The 21,827-nt window shown below is 45.8% G+C and overlaps 1 protein-coding gene across 2 annotated transcripts; it reads left to right on the plus strand.

Annotated features, from left to right (window-relative positions):
- Positions 1–9,244: 9,244 nt before the first annotated feature.
- Positions 9,245–12,150, plus strand: LOC125506938 (probable glutathione S-transferase GSTU6). 2 transcript variants are annotated; one of them, XM_048671645.1, is made up of 3 exons: positions 9,245–9,514; positions 11,167–11,490; positions 11,588–12,150. In XM_048671645.1, exons 1-3 carry the CDS (start codon positions 9,290–9,292, stop codon positions 11,954–11,956), a joined length of 918 nt encoding a protein of 305 aa, XP_048527602.1. In that variant the 5' UTR covers positions 9,245–9,289; the 3' UTR covers positions 11,957–12,150. The 2 variants fall into 2 exon arrangements, with proteins under 2 accessions (XP_048527602.1, XP_048527603.1); XM_048671646.1 differs by having other exon boundaries at positions 9,380–10,070; positions 11,153–11,490.
- Positions 12,151–21,827: the final 9,677 nt, after the last annotated feature.

Genomic DNA, 21,827 nt, shown 5'->3' on the forward strand with positions numbered 1-21,827 from the left:
ATAATTGTGTTATCCGGAAATCGTAATACATGTGTGAATAACAGACACCAACATGTCCCTAGTAAGCCTCTAGTTGACTAGCTCGTTGATCAACAGATAGTCATGGTTTCCTGACTATGGACATTGGATGTCATTGATAACGAGATCACATCATTAGGAGAATGATGTGATGGACAAGACCCAATCCTAAACATAGCACAAGATCTATAGTTCGTTTGCTAGAGTTTTCCAATGTCAAGTATCCTTTCCTTAGACCATGAGATCGTGTGACTCCCGGATACCGTAGAGTGCTTTGGGTATACCAAACGTCACAACGTAACTGGGTGACTATAAAGGTAGACTACGGGTATCTCCGAAAGTGTCTGTTGGGTTGACATGGATCAAGACTGGGATTTGTCACTCCGTATGACGGAGAGGTATCACTGGGCCCTCTCGGTAATGCATCATCATAATGAGCTCAAAGTGACCAAGTGTCTGGTCACGGGATCATGCATTACGGTACAAGTAAAGTGACTTGCCGGTAACGAGATTGAACGAGGTATTGGGATACCGACGATCGAATCTCGGGCAAGTAACATATTGATTGACAAAGGGAATTGCATACGGGGTTGATTGAATCCTCGACATCGTGGTTCATCCGATGAGATCATCGTGGAGCATGCGGGAGCCAACATGGGTATCCAAATCCCGCTGTTGGTTATTGACCGGAGAGTCGTCTCGGTCATGTCTGCTTGTCTCCCGAACCCGTAGGGTCTACACACTTAAGGTTCGGTGACGCTAGGGTTGTGAAGATATGTATATGCAGTAACCCGAATATTGTTCGGAGTCCCGGATGAGATCCCGGACGTCACGAGGAGTTCCGGAATGGTCTGGAGGTAAAGAATTATATATAGGAAGTGCTGTTTCGGCCATCGGGACAAGTTTCGGGGTCACCGGTATTGTACCGGGACCACCGGAAGGGTCCCGGGGGTCCACCGGGTGGGTCCACCTATCCCGGGGGGCCCCATGGGCTGAAGTGGGAAGGGACCCAGCCCAAAGTGGGCTGGGGCGCCAAACCCCAAGGGCCCATGCGCCTAGGGTTGGGGGGGAACCCTAAGGGGGGGCGCCCCCTTGCTTGGGGGGCAAGCCCCCCACCCCTTGGCCGCCGCCCCCCTAGGAGATCCCATCTCCTAGGGCCGGCCACCCCCCCTTGGCACCCCTATATATAGTTGAGGAGAGGGAGGACTTCATACCTCAGCCTTGGCGCCTCCCTCTCTCCCCGTTACGTCTCTCTCTCGTAGCATAGGCGAAGCCCTGCTACTGTGACGCCCTGCATCCACCACCACGCCGTCGTGCTGCTGGATCTTCATCAACCTCTCCTTCCCCCTTGCTGGATCAAGAAGGAGGAGACGTCTCCCGTCCCGTACGTGTGTTGAACGCGGAGGTGCCGTCCGTTCGGCGGTTGGTCATCGGTGATTTGGATCACGTCGTGTTCGACTACATCATCACCGTTCTTTGAACGCTTCCGCACGCGATCTACAAAGGTATGTAGATGCATCTGATGACTTGTTGCTAGATGAACTCCTAGATGGATCTTGGTGAAAACGAGTAGGAAAATTTTTGTTTTCTGCAACGTTCCCCAACAGTGGTATCAGAGCTAGGTCTATGCGTAGTTCTTCTTGCGCGAGTAGAACACAATTTGTTGTGGGCGTAGATTTGTCAACTTTCTTGCCGCTACTAGTCTTTTCTTGCTTCAGCGGTATTGTGGGATGAAGCGGCCCGGACCAACCTTACATGTACGCTTACGTGAGACCGGTTCCACCGACTAACATGCACTAGTTGCATAAGGTGGCTGGCGGGTGTCTGTCTCTCCCACTTTAGTTGGAGCGGATTCGATGAACAGGGTCCTTATGAAGGGTAAATAGAAGTTGACAAATCACGTTGTGGCTTTAACGTAGGTAAGAAGACGTTCTTGCTAGAACCCTAATCCAGCCACGTAAAACTTGCAACAACAATTAGAGGACGTCTAACTTGTTTTTTGCAGCAAGTGGTTTGTGATATGATATGGCCAAAGTTGTGATGAATGATGAATGATCTATATGTGATGTATGAGATGTTCATGCTATTGTAATAGGAATCACGACTTGCATGTCGATGAGTATGACAAACCGGCAGGGAGCCATTAGGAGTTGTCTTTATTTTTTGTATTGACCTGCGTGTCATTGAGAAACGCCATGTATTACTTTACTTTTTTGCTTAACGTGTTAGCCATAGTAGTAGGAAGTAAATAGTTGGCGAGCAACTTCATGGAGACACGATGAATGGAGATCATGGTGTCATGCCGTGACAAGATGATCATGGAGCCCCAAGATGAGATTCAAGGAGCTATGTGATATTGGCCATATCATGGTCACTATTATATTGATGCATTGATGTTTTATCATGTTTGCATCTTGTTTAGCTTAGACGACTGGTAGTAAATAGATGATCCTCATAATAATTAATTCAAGAAGTGTTCCCCCTAACTGTGCGCCGTTGCGACAGTTCGTTGTTTCGAAGCACCACGTGATGATCGGGTGTGATAGATTCCAACGTTCACATACAACGGGTGTAAGACAGATTTACACATGCAAACACTTAGGTTGACTTGACGAGCCTAGCATGTACAGACATGGCCTCGGAACACAGAAGACCGAAAGGTCGAGCATGAGTCGTATAGAAGATACGATCAACATGAAGATGTTCACCGATGTTGACTAGTCCGTCTCACGTGATGATCGGACACGGCCTAGTTAACTCGGATCATGTTATACTTAGATGACTGGAGGGATGTCTATCTGAGTGGGAGTTCATTGAATAATTTGATTAGATGAACTTAATTATCATGAACTTAGTCTAAAATATTTACAATATGTCTTGTAGATCAAATGGCCAACGTTGTCCTCAACTTCAACGCGTTCCTAGAGAAAACCAAGCTGAAAGACGATGGCAGCAACTATACGGACTGGGTCCGGAACCTGAGGATCATCCTCATAGCTGCCAAGAAAGATTATGTCCTACAAGCACCGCTAGGTGATCCACCCGTCCCACAGAACCAAGACATTATGAACGCTTGGCAGACACGTGCTGATGACTACTCCCTCGTTCAGTGCGGCATGCTTTACAGCTTAGAGCCGGGGCTCCAAAAGCGTTTGAGAGACATGGAGCATATGAGATGTTCGAAGAGCTGAAAATGGTTTTTCAAGCTCATGCCCGGATCGAGAGATATGAGGTCTCCGATAAGTTCTTCAGCTGTAAGATGGAGGAAAATAGTTCTGTCAGTGAGCACATACTCACTATGTTTGGGTTGCATAACCGCTTGTCTCAGCTGGGAGTTAACCTCCCGGATGATGTGGTCATTGACAGAATCCTCCAGTCGCTTCCACCAAGCTACAAGAGCTTTGTGATGAACTTCAACATGCAGGGGATGCAAAAGACCATTCCCGAGTTTTTCTCAATGCTGAAATCAGCGGAGATAGAAGTCAAGAAGGAACATCAAGTGTTGATGGTCAATAAAACCACTAAGTTCAAGAAAGCCAAGGGTAAAAAGAACTTCAAGAAGGACGGCAAGGAGGTTGCCGTGCCTAGCAAGCAAGCTGCCGGGAAGAAGCCAAAGAATGGACCCAAGCCCGAGACTGAGTGCTTTTATTGCAAGGGAAGCGGTCACTGGAAGCGGAACTGTCCTAAATACTTAGCAGACAAGAAGGCAGGCAAAACAAAAGGTATATGTGATATACATGTAATTGATGTGTACCTTACTAGTGTCCGTAGTAGCTCCTGGGTATTTGATACTGGTGTAGTTGCTCACATTTGTAACTCAAAGCAGGGGCTGCGGAATAAGCGGAAACTGGCAAAGGACGAGGTGACGATACGCGTCGGGAATGGTTCCAAGGTCAATGTGATCGCCGTCGGCATGCTACCTCTATATCTACCTTCGGGATTAGTTTTAAACCTTAATAATTGTTATTTAGTGCCAGCTTTGAGCATGAACATTGTATCGGGATCTCGTTTAATTCGAGATGGCTACTCATTTAAATCCGAGAATAATGGTTGTTCTATTTATATGAGAGATATGTTTTATGGTCATCCTCCTATGGTGAATGGTTTATTCTTTATGAATCTCGAACGTGATACTACACATGTTCATAATGTGAGTACCAAAAGATGTAAGGTTGATAATGATAGTCCCACATACTTGTGGCACTGCCGCCTTGGTCACATAGGTGTCAAACGCATGAAGAAGCTCCATGCAGATGGACTTTTAGAGTCTCTTGATTATGAATCATTTGACGCGTGCGAACCATGCCTCATGGGTAAGATGACCAAGACTCCGTTCTCAGGAACACTGGAGCGAGCAACCAACTTATTGGAAATCATACATACTGATGTGTGCGGTCCAATGAGTGTTGAGGCTCGCGGTGGCTATCGTTATGTTCTCACCCTCACTGATGACTTGAGTAGATATGGGTATATCTACTTAATGAAACACAAGTCTGAAACCTTTGAAAAGTTCAAGGAATTTCAGAGTGAGGTTGAAAATCAACGTGACAGAAAAATCAAGTTTCTACGATCAGATCGTGGAGGAGAATACTTGAGTCACGAATTTGGCACACACTTAAGAAAATGTGGAATAGTTTCACAACTCACGCCGCCTGGAACACCTCAGCGTAACGGTGTGTCCGAACGTCGTAATCGCACTCTATTAGATATGGTGCGATCTATGATGTCTCTTACCGATTTACCGCTATCTTTTTGGGGCTATGCTTTAGAGACTGCTGCATTCACTTTAAATAGGGCTCCGTCAAAATCCGTTGAGATGACACCGTATGAATTATGGTTTGGGAAGAAACCTAAGCTGTCGTTTCTAAAAGTTTGGGGATGCGATGCTTATGTCAAGAAACTTCAACCTGAAAAGCTCGAACCCAAGTCGGAAAAATGCATCTTCATAGGATACCCAAAAGAAACTATTGGGTACACCTTCTACCTCAGATCCGAAGGCAAGATCTTTGTTGCCAAGAATGGGTCCTTTCTAGAGAAAGAGTTTCTCTCGAAAGAAGTAAGTGGGGGGAAAGTAGAGCTTGATGAAGTATTACCTCTTGAACCGGAAAATGGCGCAACTCAAGAAAATGTTCCTGAGGTGCCTGCACCGACTAGAGAGGAAATTAATGATAATGATCAAGATACTTCTGATCAAGCTCCTACTGAAATTCGAAGGTCCACAAGGACACGTTCCGCACCAGAGTGGTACGGCAACCCTGTCTTGGAAATCATGTTGTTAGACAACAGTGAACCTTCGAACTATGAAGAAGCGATGGCGGGCCCGGATTCCGACAGATGGCTAGAAGCCATGAAATCCGAGATAGGATCCATGTATGAAAATGAAGTATGGACTTTGACTGACTTGCCCGTTGAACGGCGAGCCATAGAAAATAAATGGATCTTTAAGAAGAAGACAAACGCGGATGGTAATGTAACCATCTATAAAGCTCGGCTTGTCGCTAAGGGTTATCGACAAGTTCAAGGAGTTGACTACGATGAGACTTTCTCACCAGTAGCGAAGCTGAAGTCCGTCCGAATCATGTTAGCAATTGCCGCATTCTATGATTATGAAATTTGGCAAATGGACGTCAAAACGGCATTCCTTAATGGTTTCCTTAAGGAAGAATTGTATATGATGCAGCCGGAAGGTTTTGTCGATCCTAAGAATGCTGACAAGGTGTGCAAGCTCCAACGCTCGATTTATGGGCTGGTGCAAGTATCTCGGAGTTGGAACATTCGCTTTGATGAGATGATCAAAGCGTTTGGGTTTACGCAGACTTATGGAGAAGCCTGCGTTTACAAGAAAGTGAGTGGGAGCTCTGTAGCATTTCTCATATTATATGTGGATGATATACTATTGATGGGAAATGATATAGAACTCTTGGAAAGCATAAAGGCCTACTTGAATAAGTGTTTTTCAATGAAGGACCTTGGAAAAGCTGCTTATATATTAGGCATCACGATCTATAGAGACAGATCGAGACGCCTCCTTGGTCTTTCACAAAGCACGTACCTTGACAAGATATTGAAAAAGATCAATATGGATCAGTCCAAGAATGGGTTCTTGCCTGTATTGCAAGGTGTGAGATTGAGCACGGCTCAATGCCCGACCACGGTAGAAGATAGAGAAAAGATGAGTGTCATCCCCTATGCCTCGGCCATAGGGTTTATCATGTATGCCATGCTGAGTACCAGACCTGATGTTAACCTTGTCGTAAGTTTGGTAGGAAGGTACCAAAGTAATCCCGACATGGAACACTGGACAGCGGTCAAGAATATCCTTAAGTACCTGAAAAGGACTAAGGACATGTTTCTCGTTTATGGAGGTGACGGAGAGCTCATCGTAAAGGGTTACGTCGATGCTAGCTTCGACACAGATCTGGATGACTCTAAGTCACAAACCGGATACGTGTATATTTTGAATGGTGGGGCAGTCATCTGGTGCAGTTGCAAGCAAAGCGTCGTGGCGGGATCTACATGTGAAGCGGAGTACATGGCAGCCTCGGAGGCGGCACATGAAGCAATATGTGTGAAGGAGTTCATCACCGACCTAGGAGTCATACCTAATGCGTCAGGGCCAATCAAACTCTTCTGTGACAACACTGGAGCTATTGCACTTGCCAAGGAGCCCAGGTTTCACAAGAAGACAAGGCACATCAAGCGTCGCTTCAACTCCATTCGTGAAAATGTTCAAGATGGAGACATAGATATTTGTAAAGTACATACGGACCTGAATGTAGCAGATCCGTTGACTAAACCTCTCCCTAGAGCAAAACATGATCAACACCAGAATTCCATGGGTGTTCGATTCGTCACAATGTAACTAGATTATTGACTCTAGTGCAAGTGGGAGACTGTTGGAAATATGCCCTAGAGGCAATAATAAAAGCATTATTATTATATTTCCTTATTCATGATAATTGTCTTTATTCATGCTATAATTGTGTTATCCGGAAATCGTAATACATGTGTGAATAACAGACACCAACATGTCCCTAGTAAGCCTCTAGTTGACTAGCTCGTTGATCAACAGATAGTCATGGTTTCCTGACTATGGACATTGGATGTCATTGATAACGAGATCACATCATTAGGAGAATCGTGATGGACAAGACCCAATCCTAAACATAGCACAAGATCTATAGTTCGTTTGCTAGAGTTTTCCAATGTCAAGTATCCTTTCCTTAGACCATGAGATCGTGTGACTCCCGGATACCGTAGGAGTGCTTTGGGTATACCAAACGTCACAACGTAACTGGGTGACTATAAAGGTAGACTTCGGGTATCTCCGAAAGTGTCTGTTGGGTTGACATGGATCAAGACTGGGATTTGTCACTCCGTATGACGGAGAGGTATCACTGGGCCCTCTCGGTAATGCATCATCATAATGAGCTCAAAGTGACCAAGTGTCTGGTCACGGGATCATGCATTACGGTACGATTAAAGTGACTTGCCGGTAACGAGATTGAACGAGGTATTGGGATACCGACGATCGAATCTCGGGCAAGTAACATATCGATTGACAAAGGGAATTGCATACGGGGTTGATTGAATCCTCAACATCGTGGTTCATCCGATGAGATCATCGTGGAGCATGCAGGAGCCAACATGGGTATCCAGATCCCGCTGTTGGTTATTGACCGGAGAGTCGTCTTGGTCATGTCTGCTTGTCTCGCGAACCCGTAGGGTCTACACACTTAAGGTTCGGTGACGCTAGGGTTGTGAAGATATGTATATGCAGTAACCCGAATATTGTTCGGAGTCCCGGATGAGATCCCAGACGTCACGAGGAGTTCCGGAATGGTCCGTAGGTAAAGAATTATATATAGGAAGTGCTGTTTCGGCCATCGGGACAAGTTTCGGGGTCACCGTTATTGTACCGGGACCACCGGAAGGGTCCCGGGGGTCCACCGGGTGGGTCCACCTATCCCGGGGGGCCCCATGGGCTGAAGTGGGAAGGTACCCAGCCCAAAGTGGGCTGGGGCGCCAAACCCCAAGGGCCCATGCGCCTAGGGTTGGGGGGAACCCTAAGGGGGGGCGCCCCCTTGCTTGGGGGGCAAGCCCCCTACCCCTTGGCCGCCGCCCCCCTAGGAGATCCCATCTCCTAGGGCCGGCCACCCCCCCTTGGCACCCCTATATATAGTTGAGGAGAGGGAGGAATTCATACCTCAGCCTTGGCGCCTCCCTCTCTCCCCGTTACGTCTCTCTCTCGTAGCATAGGCGAAGCCCTGCTACTGTGACGCCCTGCATCCACCACCACGCCGTCGTGCTGCTGGATCTTCATCAACCTCTCCTTCCCCCTTGCTGGATCAAGAAGGAGGAGACGTCTCCCGTCCCGTACGTGTGTTGAACGCGGAGGTGCCGTCCGTTCGGCGCTTGGTCATCGGTGATTTGGATCACGTCGTGTTCGACTACATCATCACCGTTCTTTGAACGCTTCCGCACGCGATCTACAAAGGTATGTAGATGCATCTGATGACTCGTTGCTAGATGAACTCCTAGATGGATCTTGGTGAAAACGAGTAGGAAATTTTTTGTTTTCTGCAACGTTCCCCAACACCTGTCTTCACCATCATGCATGTAGACGGGGTTGCACTGGAGTTTCCAGTGCCTCATATGTCATCCGACGTGTGCCATTGGTCCATATGCGTATGTGACAGATGTTTCTAGTTTGTCATGTATGATTTGCCATGACAGTAATTTTATGATGTCACTAATTTAAATTATGCTTAGACAAAATCTGTCTAATTTCCTAACAATATCGAGCTAGAAAAAGAGAGGAGCAAAAGATGGGCGCACAAGCAGTGGAAAACTGGAGGACACCGCGCGCAGGGCAACCGCCCACGCAGCAGTAGACTCTAGAGATATCGGTCAATCATTTACCACGCACCGCACGACGGTACTACGTCCAAACAAATGCGAAATCAAAATCTCTTGATCGTGACAGACATGATTTTGCGGATCGGGTAGGAAGTTCAGAGTTCAAACGCCATAAGATATTGAGCCTCTGTGTGGCACAAGACGATATGCACGCTGGCTCAATCGATCGTCCGCGAGGGATCATATTTAAAATTATTATTTCTTAGATTGACTAGTAAGCGTGCACTTCAAGGGAGTTGGTTGGGAGTTGGTGCATTGTTGAATTTTTCTTAGATGAAGACGTGGCAAGCTCCGCTCTGTATATAGCGGCCAGTGCCGTCGTCCCGCTCCGGCGCCAACCGAATAGGCAGCCATGGCGCTTCTTGTGCTCGCTTCGGCTCCGTCCAACCCCGCCGGCTTCGGACAGTCCGCTCCGTCGGCTCCCAAAAGGCCTCTTTTTATCGGGGCTGCCAAACGGCCAAGCGCACGCTTGGTGTCCGCTCCAGCTTCGCTCCGGCTCCGGCTCGTTGTCGGCACGTCCTCTCTGCCTCCGGCTCTTAGGCTCGGCAGCGCAGCAGCGGCAGCCAGGACAAACATGGTACTGTACAATCGCCATACACATCTTTACTCAAATAAATAAATCAGGATAGAAACACGAATTAGCTCTTTTCTGGTTTCCCTCTTGCTCCTGGCGGCTGGAATCCTAGCCGCCGCCATGAGAGGCAAATCTTCCCGCGCCGTTCTTCGGCGGCTCCCCTTCGCCGGCGGCCTTGATTAGGTGAGAAAGGTCGTTGGATCCACGTATGTGGAACATTTTTACTCCCTCGTAGTCTAGGTTTTTAGGTTGTTCATCGTCTTAGTTTCGACAACGACAATAACAACACTGAATAAAGCTTCAGATCCTTCCCTGACGAGGCCATCGGTCCTATGGTTGGGGACGGATTTGAAAACTAGTCTGTTCAAGTAAGGATGAGGTGGCGACGGCGGCATCCTTGTGGTGGACCCATGTCCTCGGGCTCCGTCGTTGCGACGGCGTTTGCTCCAGCATCGGCGCGGAGCTTGGGAGGTAGTCCAGGAGTGGATGCAGATTGTGGTCTGCATCGACGACATCTAGAAGACGAAACGTGTGCTGGTTCGTGGTTCGTGGATGGCAGGTATGATTTTCTTATTCGGCGTTTTAGTCATGGTGGGGTGTCAGATCTAAAGTTCGATGGTGCATCCGGGTTGTTGCCCCGATCTGATTCAGTCAATAGCAAGGGCTTCACTTTTGGTGATCCATCTTTTTTTTGAAAGTACAGACACAAGCGCTCATATACACGCGCATACACTCACCCTTATGAACGCACACACGCACACCCTACCCCTATGAGCACCTCTGAAAGAATGAGCCGGCATATCATCTTAAGATTTACGAAGTCACCGTAGGCGCCTCGTCATCGATGGGAACATCTTCTCCCACTGAATGCGCATCGCCGGAAATCCTAAAATAAATCCAGGATAAATGCGAGCACTAGGATTTGAACACTGGTGGGCTGGGGATACCACAGTCCCTCTAACCATCCAACCACAGATTGGTTCGCCTTTTGGTGATCCATCTTAGAGGTCCGCAGATCCGTATATCAGTGGTGGAGCCGCGTCGAGCTCCGATGAGGAGGTGATCCATCATCCTTTTTTTTGGTGACTGCTGTGATGGTGCCGGAGGTAGGTGACGGGCATTTGTGTCAAGCTAAGAGATGTTCTGCTATCTTTTCAGTTTCGTCATGTCAGCCTTTACGTGACTTGTATTTTATTTTTTATAATATAAATGAGCCACGTATTGTCATGCAAAAAAATTAAACCAGGAAAACAAATAAATAATTAAACTACACAGGTTCCCGCATGTGTCATTTCCATTTCCGCACGGCATCTTCCAATGGGCCCCTTGAATTTATCCCGACGAATGCTTCAAAAGCAAGTTCTTGTTTTCTTGTGTTTCGACTATGTTATTTATTTATTTTTGCCACCGGCCACCACCGGTTTATACACGGTTTAAATGATATGAGTAGAATATCAAGAGAACTGTAGAAAGTACTTTCTTCATCGTTTTTTTGACACTAGTGTAGTGTCAAAAAACATCTTATATTATGAGACGAAGAGAGTACATGATATCATACTTTCGACTTACTTTATTTTGCCCGGAGAAGAGCATGCATGCAATGAGCTATGTTGATAAAATCCGCCTTGATGCACCTACTAGGCTACATATGGCAGGAACAATTAGGAGACGAGCTCAAGGTGTTGGGAACATGGCGGAGCCCATTCGCTCTACGGGTGAGGCTAGCGCTCAACTTCAAGGGCCTACCATATGAGTACTTTGAGGAGGACCTTGACAACAAGAGCGACCTTCTCCTCAAGTCCAACCCGTTCATTAAGAAGTTGCCCGTTCTCATCCACAACAACAACCTGATATGTGAGTCACTCGTGATCTTGGAGTACATTGAGGAGAAGTTTAGTGATGTGGGTCCAGCCCTCCTCCCCGTTGACCCCTACGAACGTGCCATGGCACGGTTCTGGGCCAGGTACATTGAAGATAAGGTACATACATGTCTGACGACTGTAAACCCACTTACATATATAGCAACATATATATGTCCCACGGACTATGTGGGTGCTCACGCTTGATGAATTGCAGCTAGTCGCCCCATGGTTGAAGATGTTTAGGGCCAACACAAACGAGGAGAAAGCTGAATGGATGAGAGAGACGGTGGAGGCAGTGAAGACGCTGGAGGGGGCGCTCTCCAGAAAATTAGCGCCCTTCTTCGGTGGTGATGATGTCGGGTACGTCGATGTCGTGCTCTCCGGCATGATCGCGTGGATGCAAGGAACTAAGGCACTTTGTGGTGTCGAACTCCTGGACACAACAAAGACCCCACTCCTAGTGGAATGGACGGAGCGCTTCGCTGGGTTGGAAGGTGCTAAGGAGGTTATGCCGGATGTGGACAAGTTGGTTGAGTTTGCCAAGATAAAGCGTGCCAAAATGATGGCACTCGATAATAATTAAGCTGTGCATGCATGCATAGCATGCATTCTCTCTAGTTGTTGGTTGGTGTTTCTCCATCTCAGTAGTTGCAGTTTGATTTACTCATGCAAAGAACAAGGACTGAAAATTATGAAAGAAGTAGATAAGAAGACAATGGGAGTACACATCCTATATCCTATATATACATAAGAAATTGATCTCCACTATCCTATTTATCTCAACATGCACATATGCCACCTCATCAATTATTATTTCCTCTTTCTTAGTTGCATGCTCCATCCAATTAGCATACTTAATGCACATGCAACCATGCATACATGGGAAAATGTCTACCTCAATACACAATCATGCGTGAAAAAAAGTTTTACACTATACAATAATCACATGATACTATTAATTCACATGTATTTATGCTCCATACAACCAATCCCATTAGAATATATTGCAACCATTTCCCGCCGCAACGTGTAGAGTATCATCTAGCTATCTATATGCTTCCGTGCATGATGTAGGCAACCCACCCATTTTTTATTCATTGGGTCTATTCATTTCATCGCTTCTTCTTCCCCTTAGCCGAGATACTTCATGAGTGAGGAGTTAGGCTGGTTATAGTGGGGAGTAACTTAGACTAGTAACATGCATATGTTACTATTACTACTACCTCTGTCCTGATTTATTGGTCCCCTTCGTATTTAGTGTCAATTTTTCACCATAGATTTGTCAATGCATGTCATAAAAAATCATACCACGAGAAACTATGTTCAAATACGAATCCAACATTTTTTGGTGACATGCACTAACATTTTGTTGGTCAAATACATGGTCAAAATTTGACATGAAATATGAAGGGGGCCAATAAACCAGGACGGAGGTAGTACCTCTATAGTTGGTAGTGTGTGGTGTCATGCAATACCTTATTTATTAGGTTCTAGACTCATTTTATCTTATATGTGTACTGTTACCGTAACATATTATGTTACCAAAACATTGTCTTTCCTCATTAATTACTTAACACATACATCATCTATTTTGTCTAGATATGTGTGATATTACCACTTATGCTACTCCCTCTATGAGTAGTCTTAGGGTTCAAGGTCAATTAGCGTGTTTGGAGTGCGTGCATATTTGTGTATGGACAGACCGAGGGACACATAGGCTCCATCCCCACTAGTAATGTGTGACTACACTATTACTACACGACTTGCATATCTAATACGTCTTTGAGGTTTTCGGGATATTATTAATTATATATAGCCTATAATCTAAGAAGCTCAAGGGGGATAGAAGAAGGGGTAGTCCTATACAAACTTCTAGCTCAAATTTCAGGGTTGGCGAGTTTTAGGTTAAGCTAGTTTGTCTATATTTGCTCCACTCATTGAATCCCTCGACATCCATATAATTTGTTTCTTTTTTTTATCATAGTACATTCATCTCTTGAAAACAATGATCTTGGTGTTGATGACTTTCATGCCAAATCCATTCCGACACACTTCATCCATCACCTATGGAACATTTTTTTGTATATTTGAATGCAATTATTGCTCCACGGGTGCCTATGGCCACACCCCTGGTAGCACCTCTTGCGCGTCAACAACCCCCTTCGCGCCCTGCACCGTCGCGTCAACAAGCTCTTGCGCCACCGTCTTAAGTGCCCTTGATCCCTCCCCGTAGTAGTGAATAAAGTGGATCAAGTGCTAGATCCTAGATATAAGGACATCATTTGTTTTAACGGTGGAGAACCAAAACACTAAGAGCCAAAGACTTGCTTCATATGCAATCAGCTAGGTCATAATGTTAACAACTGTGCGACATGGCTGCAACTACATCCAATGGAAACCTACTTTGGTAGGTCCGCTAGGGGATTGAGTTTTTATCACATTGATGTGCCTATACATAATGAGACTAATTGACTCAACGTCAGAAATTTAATAGTCCCAAATGTGGTGAAATGTGAAGTAAGTAGGGATGATTTATAGGAATATTTAATTTGAGTACTTTGTTTTGCAAACAGAAATAGTGGCCTTGGCAGAGCAATGCTCAGTAGAAACATTTCCATGGTTTGGTTTTCTCCTTAAAAGAAAATAGAAGACTTGATTGACTTCTTTGCCCTTCACTTAACTGAAGGGGTGAATTGTTGGAAATATGCCCTAGAGGCAATAATAAAATGATTATTATATTTCATTGTTCATGATAATTGTCTATTATTCATGCTATAATTGTATTATACAGAAATCGTAATACATGTGTGAATACATAGACCACAATGTGTCCCTAGTGAGCCTCTAGTTGACTAGCACGTTGATCAACAGATAGTCATGGTTTCCTGACTATGGACATGGGGATGTCATTGACAACGGGATCACATCATTAGGAGAATGATGTGATGGACAAGACCCAAACCTAAGCATAGCACAAAGATCGTGTAGTTCGTTTGCTGTAGCTTTTCTGAATGTCAAGTATCATTTCCTTAGACCATGAGATTGTGCAACTCCCGGATACCGTAGGAGTGCCTTGGGTGTGCCAAACGTCACAATGTAACTGGGTGACTATAAAGGTACATTATAGGTGTCTCCGAAAGTGTCTGTTGGGTTGGCACGAATCAAGACTGGGATTTGTCACTCCGTATGACGGAGAGGTATGTCTGGGCCCACTCGGTAATGCATCATCATAATGAGCTCAATGTGATCAAGTGGTTGATCACGGGATCATGCATTACGGTACGAGTAAAGTGACTTGCCGGTAACGAGACTGAACAAGGTATTGGGATACCGACGATCGAGTCTCGGGCAAGTAACGTACCGATTGACAAAGGGAATTGAATACAGGATTGATTAAGTCCTCGACATCGTGGTTCATCCGATGAGATCATCGAGGAGCATGTGGGAGCCAACATGGATATCCAGATCCCGCTGTTGGTTATTGACCGGAGAGTCGTCTCGGTCATGTCTGCTTGTCTCCCGAACCCGTAGGGTCTACACACTTAAGGTTCGGTGACGCTAGGGTTGTAGAAATATGAGTATGCAATAATCCAAAAATTGTTCGGAGTCCCGGATGAGATCCTGGACGTCACGAGGAGTTCCGGAATGGTCCGGAGGTGAAGAATTATATATAGGAAGTGTAGTTTCGGCCATCGGGAAAGATTAGGGGTCACCGGTATTGTACCGGGACCACCGGATGGGTCCCAGGGGTCCACCGGGTGGGGCCACCCATCCCGGAGGGCCCCATGGGCTGAATGGGGAGGGGAACCAGTCCATAGTGGGCTGGTGCGCCACCCCCTTGGGCCCCCTGCGCTTAGGGTTGGAAACCCTAGGGTGGGGGGCGCCTCCACTTGCCTTGGGGGGCACTCCCACCCCCTTGGCCGCCGCCCCCTTGGGAGATCCCATCTCCAGGGCCGGCGCCCCCCAGGGGGCCTATATAAAGGAGGGGGAGGGAGGGCAGCCGCACCTGAAGTCTTGGCGCCTCCCTCTCCCCTGCTACACCTCTCCCTCTCGCAGAAGCTCGGCGAAGCCCTGCTGCGATCACTGCTGCATCCACCACCACGCCGTCGTGCTGCTGGATCTTCATCAACCTCTCCTTCCCCCTTGCTGGATCAAGAAGGAGGAGACATCATCCGCTCCGTACGTGTGTTGAATGCGGAGGTGCCGTCCGTTCGGCACTTGGTCATCGGTGATTTGGATCACGGCGAGTACGACTCCATCATCCCCGTTCTCTGAACGCTTCCGCTCGTGATCTACAAGGGTATGTAGATGCACTCCTCTCTCCCTCGTTGCTAGATGACTCCATAGATTGATCTTGGTGATGCGTAGGAATTTTTTTTTTCTGCTACGTTCCCCAATAGTGGCATCATGAGCTAGGTCTATGCGTAGTTACTATGCACGAGTAGAACACAAAGTAGTTGTGGGCGTCGATATTGTCAATTTGCTTGCCGTTACTAGTCTTATCTTGATTCGGCGGCATCATGGGATGAAGCGGCCCGGACCAACCTTACACGTACGCTTACGTGAGACCGGTTCCACCGACTGACATGCACTAGTTGCATAAGGTGGTTGGCGGGTGTCTTTCTCTCCCACTTTAGTCGGATCGGATTCGATGAACAGGGTCCTTATGAAGGGTAAATAGAAATTGGCAATTCACGTTGTGGTTTTGGCGTAGGTAAGAAACGTTCTTGCTAGAAACCTATAGCAGCCACGTAAAAACTTGCAACAACAATTAGAGGACGTCTAACTTGTTTTTGCAGCAAGTGTTTTGTGATGTGATATGGCCAAAGGTTGTGATGAATGATGAATGATATATGTGATGTATGAGATTGATCATGTTCTTGTAATAGGAATCACGACTTGCATGTCGATGAGTATGACAACCGGCAGGAGCCATAGGAGTTGTCTTTATTTATTTATGACCTGCGTGTCAACATAAACGTCATGTAATTACTTTACTTTATTGCTAAAGCGTTAGCCATAGTAGTAGAAGTAATAGATGACGAGACAACTTCAAGAAGACACGATGATGGAGATCATGGTGTCATGCCGGTGACAACGATGATCATGGAGCCCCGAAGATGGAGATCAAAGGAGCAAATGTGATATTGGCCATATCATGTCACTATTTGATTGCATGTGATGTTTATCATGTTTTACATCTTATTTGCTTAGAACGATGGTAGCTTAAATAAGATGATCCCTCGAAATAATTTCAAGAAAGTGTTCCCCCTAACTGTGCACCGTTGCGAAGGTTCGTTGTTTCGAAGCACCATGTGATGATCGGGTGTGATAGATTCTAACGTTCGAATACAACGGGTGTAAGCCAGATTTACACACGCGATACACTTAGGTTGACTTGACGAGCGCCTAGCATGTACCGACATGGCCTCGGAACAGAACCGAAAGGTGAGCATGAGTCGTATAGGAAGATACGATCAAACATGAAGATGTTCACCGATGTTGACTAGTCCGTCTCACGTGATGATCGGACACGACCTAGTTAACTCGGATCATGTTATACTTAGATGACTGGAGGGATGTCTATCTGAGTGGGAGTTCATTGAATAATTTGATTAGATGAACTCAATTATCATGAACTTAGTCTAAAATCTTTACAATATGTCCTGTAGATCAAATGGCCCACGTGTCCTCAACTTCAACGCTGCCGTTCTAGAGAACCAAGCTGAAAGACGATGGCAGCAACTATACGGACTGGGTCCGGAACCTGAGGATCATCCTCATAGCTGCCAAGAAAGATTATGTCCTAGAAGCACCTCTAGGTGACTCACCCATCCCAGAGAACCAAGATGTTATGAACGCTTGGCAGCAGCGTGCTGATGATTACTTCCTCGTTCAGTGCGGCATGCTTTACAGCTTAGAACCGGGGCTCCAAAAGCGTTTTGAGAAACACGGAGCATAAGAGATGTTCGAAGAAATGAAAATGGTTTTTCAAGCTCATGCCCGGGTCGAGAGATATGAAGTCTCCGACAAGTTCTTCAGCTGTAAAATGGAGGAAAATAGTTCTGTCAGTGAGCACATACTCACAATGTCTGGGTTACATAACCGCTTGACTCAGCTGGGAGTTAATCTCCCGGATGACGCGGTCATTGACAGAATTCTTCAGTCGCTTCCACCGAGCTACAAGAGCTTTGTGATGAACTTCAATATGCAGGGGATAGAAAAGACCATTCCTGAGGTATATTCAATGCTGAAATCAGCGGAGGTAGAAATCAAAAAGGAACATCAAGTGTTGATGGTGAATAAAACCACTAAGTTCAAGAAAGGCAAGGGTAAGAAGAACTTCAAGAAGGACGGCAAGGGAGTTGCCGCGCCCGGTAAGCAAGCTGCCGGGAAGAAGCCAAAGAATGGACCCAAGCCTGAGACTGAGTGCTTTTATTGCAAGGGAAGTGGTCACTGGAAGCGAAACTGCCCCAAATACTTAGCGGACAAGAAGGCCGGCATCACGAAAGGTATATGTGATATGCATGTAATTTATGTGTACCTTACCAGTACTCGTAGTAGCTCCTGGGTATTTGATACCGGTGCGGTTGCTCACATTTGTAACTCAAAGCAGGAGCTGCGGAATAAGCGGAGACTGGCAAAGGACGAGGTGACGATGCACGTCGGGAATGGTTCCAAGGTCGATGTGATCACCGTCGGCACGCTACCTCTACATTTACCTACGGGATTAGTTTTAAACCTCAATAATTTTTATTTAGTGCCAGCTTTGAGCATGAACATTATATCAGGATCTCGTTTAATTCGAGATGGCTACTCATTTAAATCCGAGAATAATGGTTGTTCTATTTATATGAGAGATATGTTTTATGGTCATGCTCCGATGGTGAATGGTTTATTCTTAATGAATCTCGAGCGTAATGCTACACATATTCATAGTGTGAATACCAAAAGATGTAAGGTTGATAATGATAGTCCCACATACTTGTGGCAATGCCGCCTTGGTCACATAGGTGTCAAACGCATGAAGAAGCTCCATGCAGATGGACTTTTAGAGTCTCTTGATTACGAATCATTTGACACGTGCGAACCATGCCTCATGGGTAAAATGACCAAGACTCCATTCTCAGGAACAATGGAGCGAGCAACCAACTTATTGGAGATCATACATACAGATGTGTGCGGTCCAATGAGTGTTGAGGCTCGCGGTGGTTATCGTTATGTTCTCACCCTCACTGATGACTTGAGTAGATATGGGTATGTCTACTTAATGAAACACAAGTCTGAGACCTTTGAAAAGTTCAAGGAATTTCAGAGTGAGGTTGAGAATCAACGTGACAGGAAAATCAAGTTCTTGCGATCAGATCGTGGGGGAGAATACTTGAGTCACGAATTTGGCACACACTTAAGAAAATGTGGAATAGTTTCACAACTCACGCCGCCTGAAACACCACAGCGTAATGGTGTGTCCGAACATCGTAATCGCACTCTATTAGATATGGTGCGATCTATGATGTCTCTTACCGATTACCGCTATCATTTTGGGGCTATGCTTTATAGACTGCCGCATTCACTTTAAATAGGGCTCCGTCGAAATCCGTTGAGACGACATCGTATGAATAATGGTTTGGGAAGAAACCTAAGCTGTCGTTTCTAAAAGTTTGGGGATGCGATGCTTATGTCAAGAAACTTCAACCTGAAAAGCTCGAACCCAAGTCGGAAAAATGCGTCTTCATAGGATACCCTAAAGAAACCATTGGGTATACCTTCTACCTCAGATCCGAAGGCAAGATCTTTGTTGCCAAGAATGGATCCTTTCTAGAGAAAGAGTTTCTCTCGAAAGAAGTAAGTGGGAGGAAAGTAGAACTTGATGAAGTATTGCCTCTTGAACCGGAAAGTGGCGCAACTCAGAAAAATGTTCCTGAGGTGCCTGCACCGACTAGAGAGGAAGTTAATGATGATGATCATGAAACTTCAGATCAAGTTGCTACTGAACTTCGTAGGTCCACAAGGACACGTTCCACACCAGAGTGGTACGGCAACCTTGTCTTGGAAATTATGTTGTTAGACAACGGTGAACCTTCGAACTATGAAGAAGCGATGGCGGGCCCGGATTCCGACAAATGGCTGGAAGCCATGAAATCTGAGATAGGATCCATGTATGAAAATGAAGTATGGACTTTGACTGACTTGCCCGATGATCGGCGAGCCATAGAAAATAAATGGATCTTTAAGAAGAAGACAGACGCGGATGGTAATGTGACCATCTATAAAGATCGACTTGTCACTAAGGGTTATCGACAAGTTCAAGGGGTTGACTACGATGAGACTTTCTCATCGGTAGCGAAGCTGAAGTCCGTCTGAATCATGTTAGCAATTGCCGCATTCTATGATTATGAGATATGGCAAATGGACGTCAAAACAGCATTCCTTAATGGTTTCCTTAAGGAAGAATTGTATATGATGCAGCCGGAAGGTTTTGTCGATCCTAAGAATGATGACAAGGTGTGCAAGCTCCAACGCTCGATTTATGGGCTGGTGCAAGCATCTCGGAGTTGGAACATTCGCTTTGATGAGATGATCAAAGCATTTGGGTTTATGCAGACTTATGGAGAAGCCTGCATTTACAAGAAAGTGAGTGGGAGCTCTGTAGCATTTCTCATATTATATGTGGATGACATACTGTTGATGGGAGATGATATAGAATTCTTGGAAAGCATAAAGGCCTACTTGAACAAGTGTTTTTCAATGAAGGACCTTGGAGAAACTGCTTATATATTAGGCATCAAGATCTATAGAGATAGATCGAGACGCCTCATTGGTCTTTCATAGAGTACGTACCTTGACAAGATATTGAAAAAGTTCAAAATGGATCAGTCAAAGAAGGGGTTCTTGCCTGTATTACAAGGTACAAGATTGAGCACAGCTCAAAGCCCGACCACGGCAGAAGATAGAGAAAAGATGAGTGTCGTCCCCTATGCCTCGGCCATAGGGTCTATCATGTATGCTATGCTGTGTACCAGACCTGATGTAAACCTTGCCGTAAATTTGGTAGGAAGGTACCAAAGTAATCCCGGCATGGAACACTGGACAGCGGTCAAGAATATCCTGAAGTACCTGAAAAGGAATAAGGAAATGTTTCTCGTTTATGAAGGTGACGAAGAGCTCGTCGTAAAGGGTTACGTCGATGCTAGCTTCGACACAGATCTGGATGACTCTAAGTCACAAACCGGATACGTGTATATTTTGAATGGTGGGGCAGTAAGCTGGTGTAGTTGCAAGCAAAGCGTGGTGGCGGGATCTACATGTGAAGCGGAGTACATGACAGCCTCGGAGGCAACACACGAAGCAGTCTGGGTGAAGGAGTTCATTACCGACCTAGGAGTCATACCCAATGCGTCGGGCCCGATGACTCTCTTCTGTGACAACACTGGAGCTATTGCCCTTGTCAAGGAGCCCAGGTTTCACAGGAAGACCAGGCATATCAAGCGTCGCTTCAACTCCATTCGTGAAAGTGTTCAAAATGGAGACATAGAAATTTGTAAAGTACATACAGACCTGAATGTGGCAGATCCATTGACTAAACCTCTCCCAAGATCAAAACATGATCAACACCAGAATTTCATGGGTGTTCGATTCATCACAATGTAACTAGATGATTGACTCTAGTGCAAGTGGGAGACTATTGGAAATATGCCCTAGAGGCAATAATAAAATGATTATTATATTTCCTTGTTCATGATAATTGTCTATTATTCATGCTATAATTGTATTATTCGGAAATCGTAATACATGTGTGAATACATAGACCACAATGTGTCCCTAGTGAGCCTCTAGTTGACTAGCACATTGATCAACAGATAGTCATGGTTTCCTGGCTATGGACATGGGGATGTCATTGATAATGGGATCACATCATTAGGAGAATGATGTGATGGACAAGACCCAAACCTAAGCATAGCACAAAGATCATGTAGTTCGTTTGCTGTAGCTTTTCTGAATGTCAAGTATCATTTCCTTAGATCATGAGATTGTGCAACTCCCGGATACCGTAGGAGTGCCTTGGGTGTGCCAAACGTCACAACGTAACTGGGTGACTATAAAGGTACATTACAGGTGTCTCCGAAAGTGTCTGTTGGGTTGGCACGAATCGAGACTGGGATTTGTCACTCCGTATGACGGAGAGGTATGTCTGGGCCCACTCGGTAATGCATCATCATAATGAGCTCAATGTGATCAAGTGGTTGATCATGGGATCATGAATTATGGTACGAGTAAAGTGACTTGCCGGTAACGAGACTGAACAAGGTATGGATACCGACGATCGAGTCTCGGGCAAGTAACGTAACCGATTGACAAAAGGAATTGAATACGGGAATGATTAAGTCCTCGACATCGTGGTTCATTCGATGAGATCATCGAGGAGCATGTGGGAGGCCAACATGGATATCCAG

The sequence above is a fragment of the Triticum urartu genome, chromosome 5 (assembly GCF_003073215.2).
Source record: "Triticum urartu cultivar G1812 chromosome 5, Tu2.1, whole genome shotgun sequence".
Classification (NCBI taxonomy): domain Eukaryota; kingdom Viridiplantae; phylum Streptophyta; class Magnoliopsida; order Poales; family Poaceae; genus Triticum; species Triticum urartu.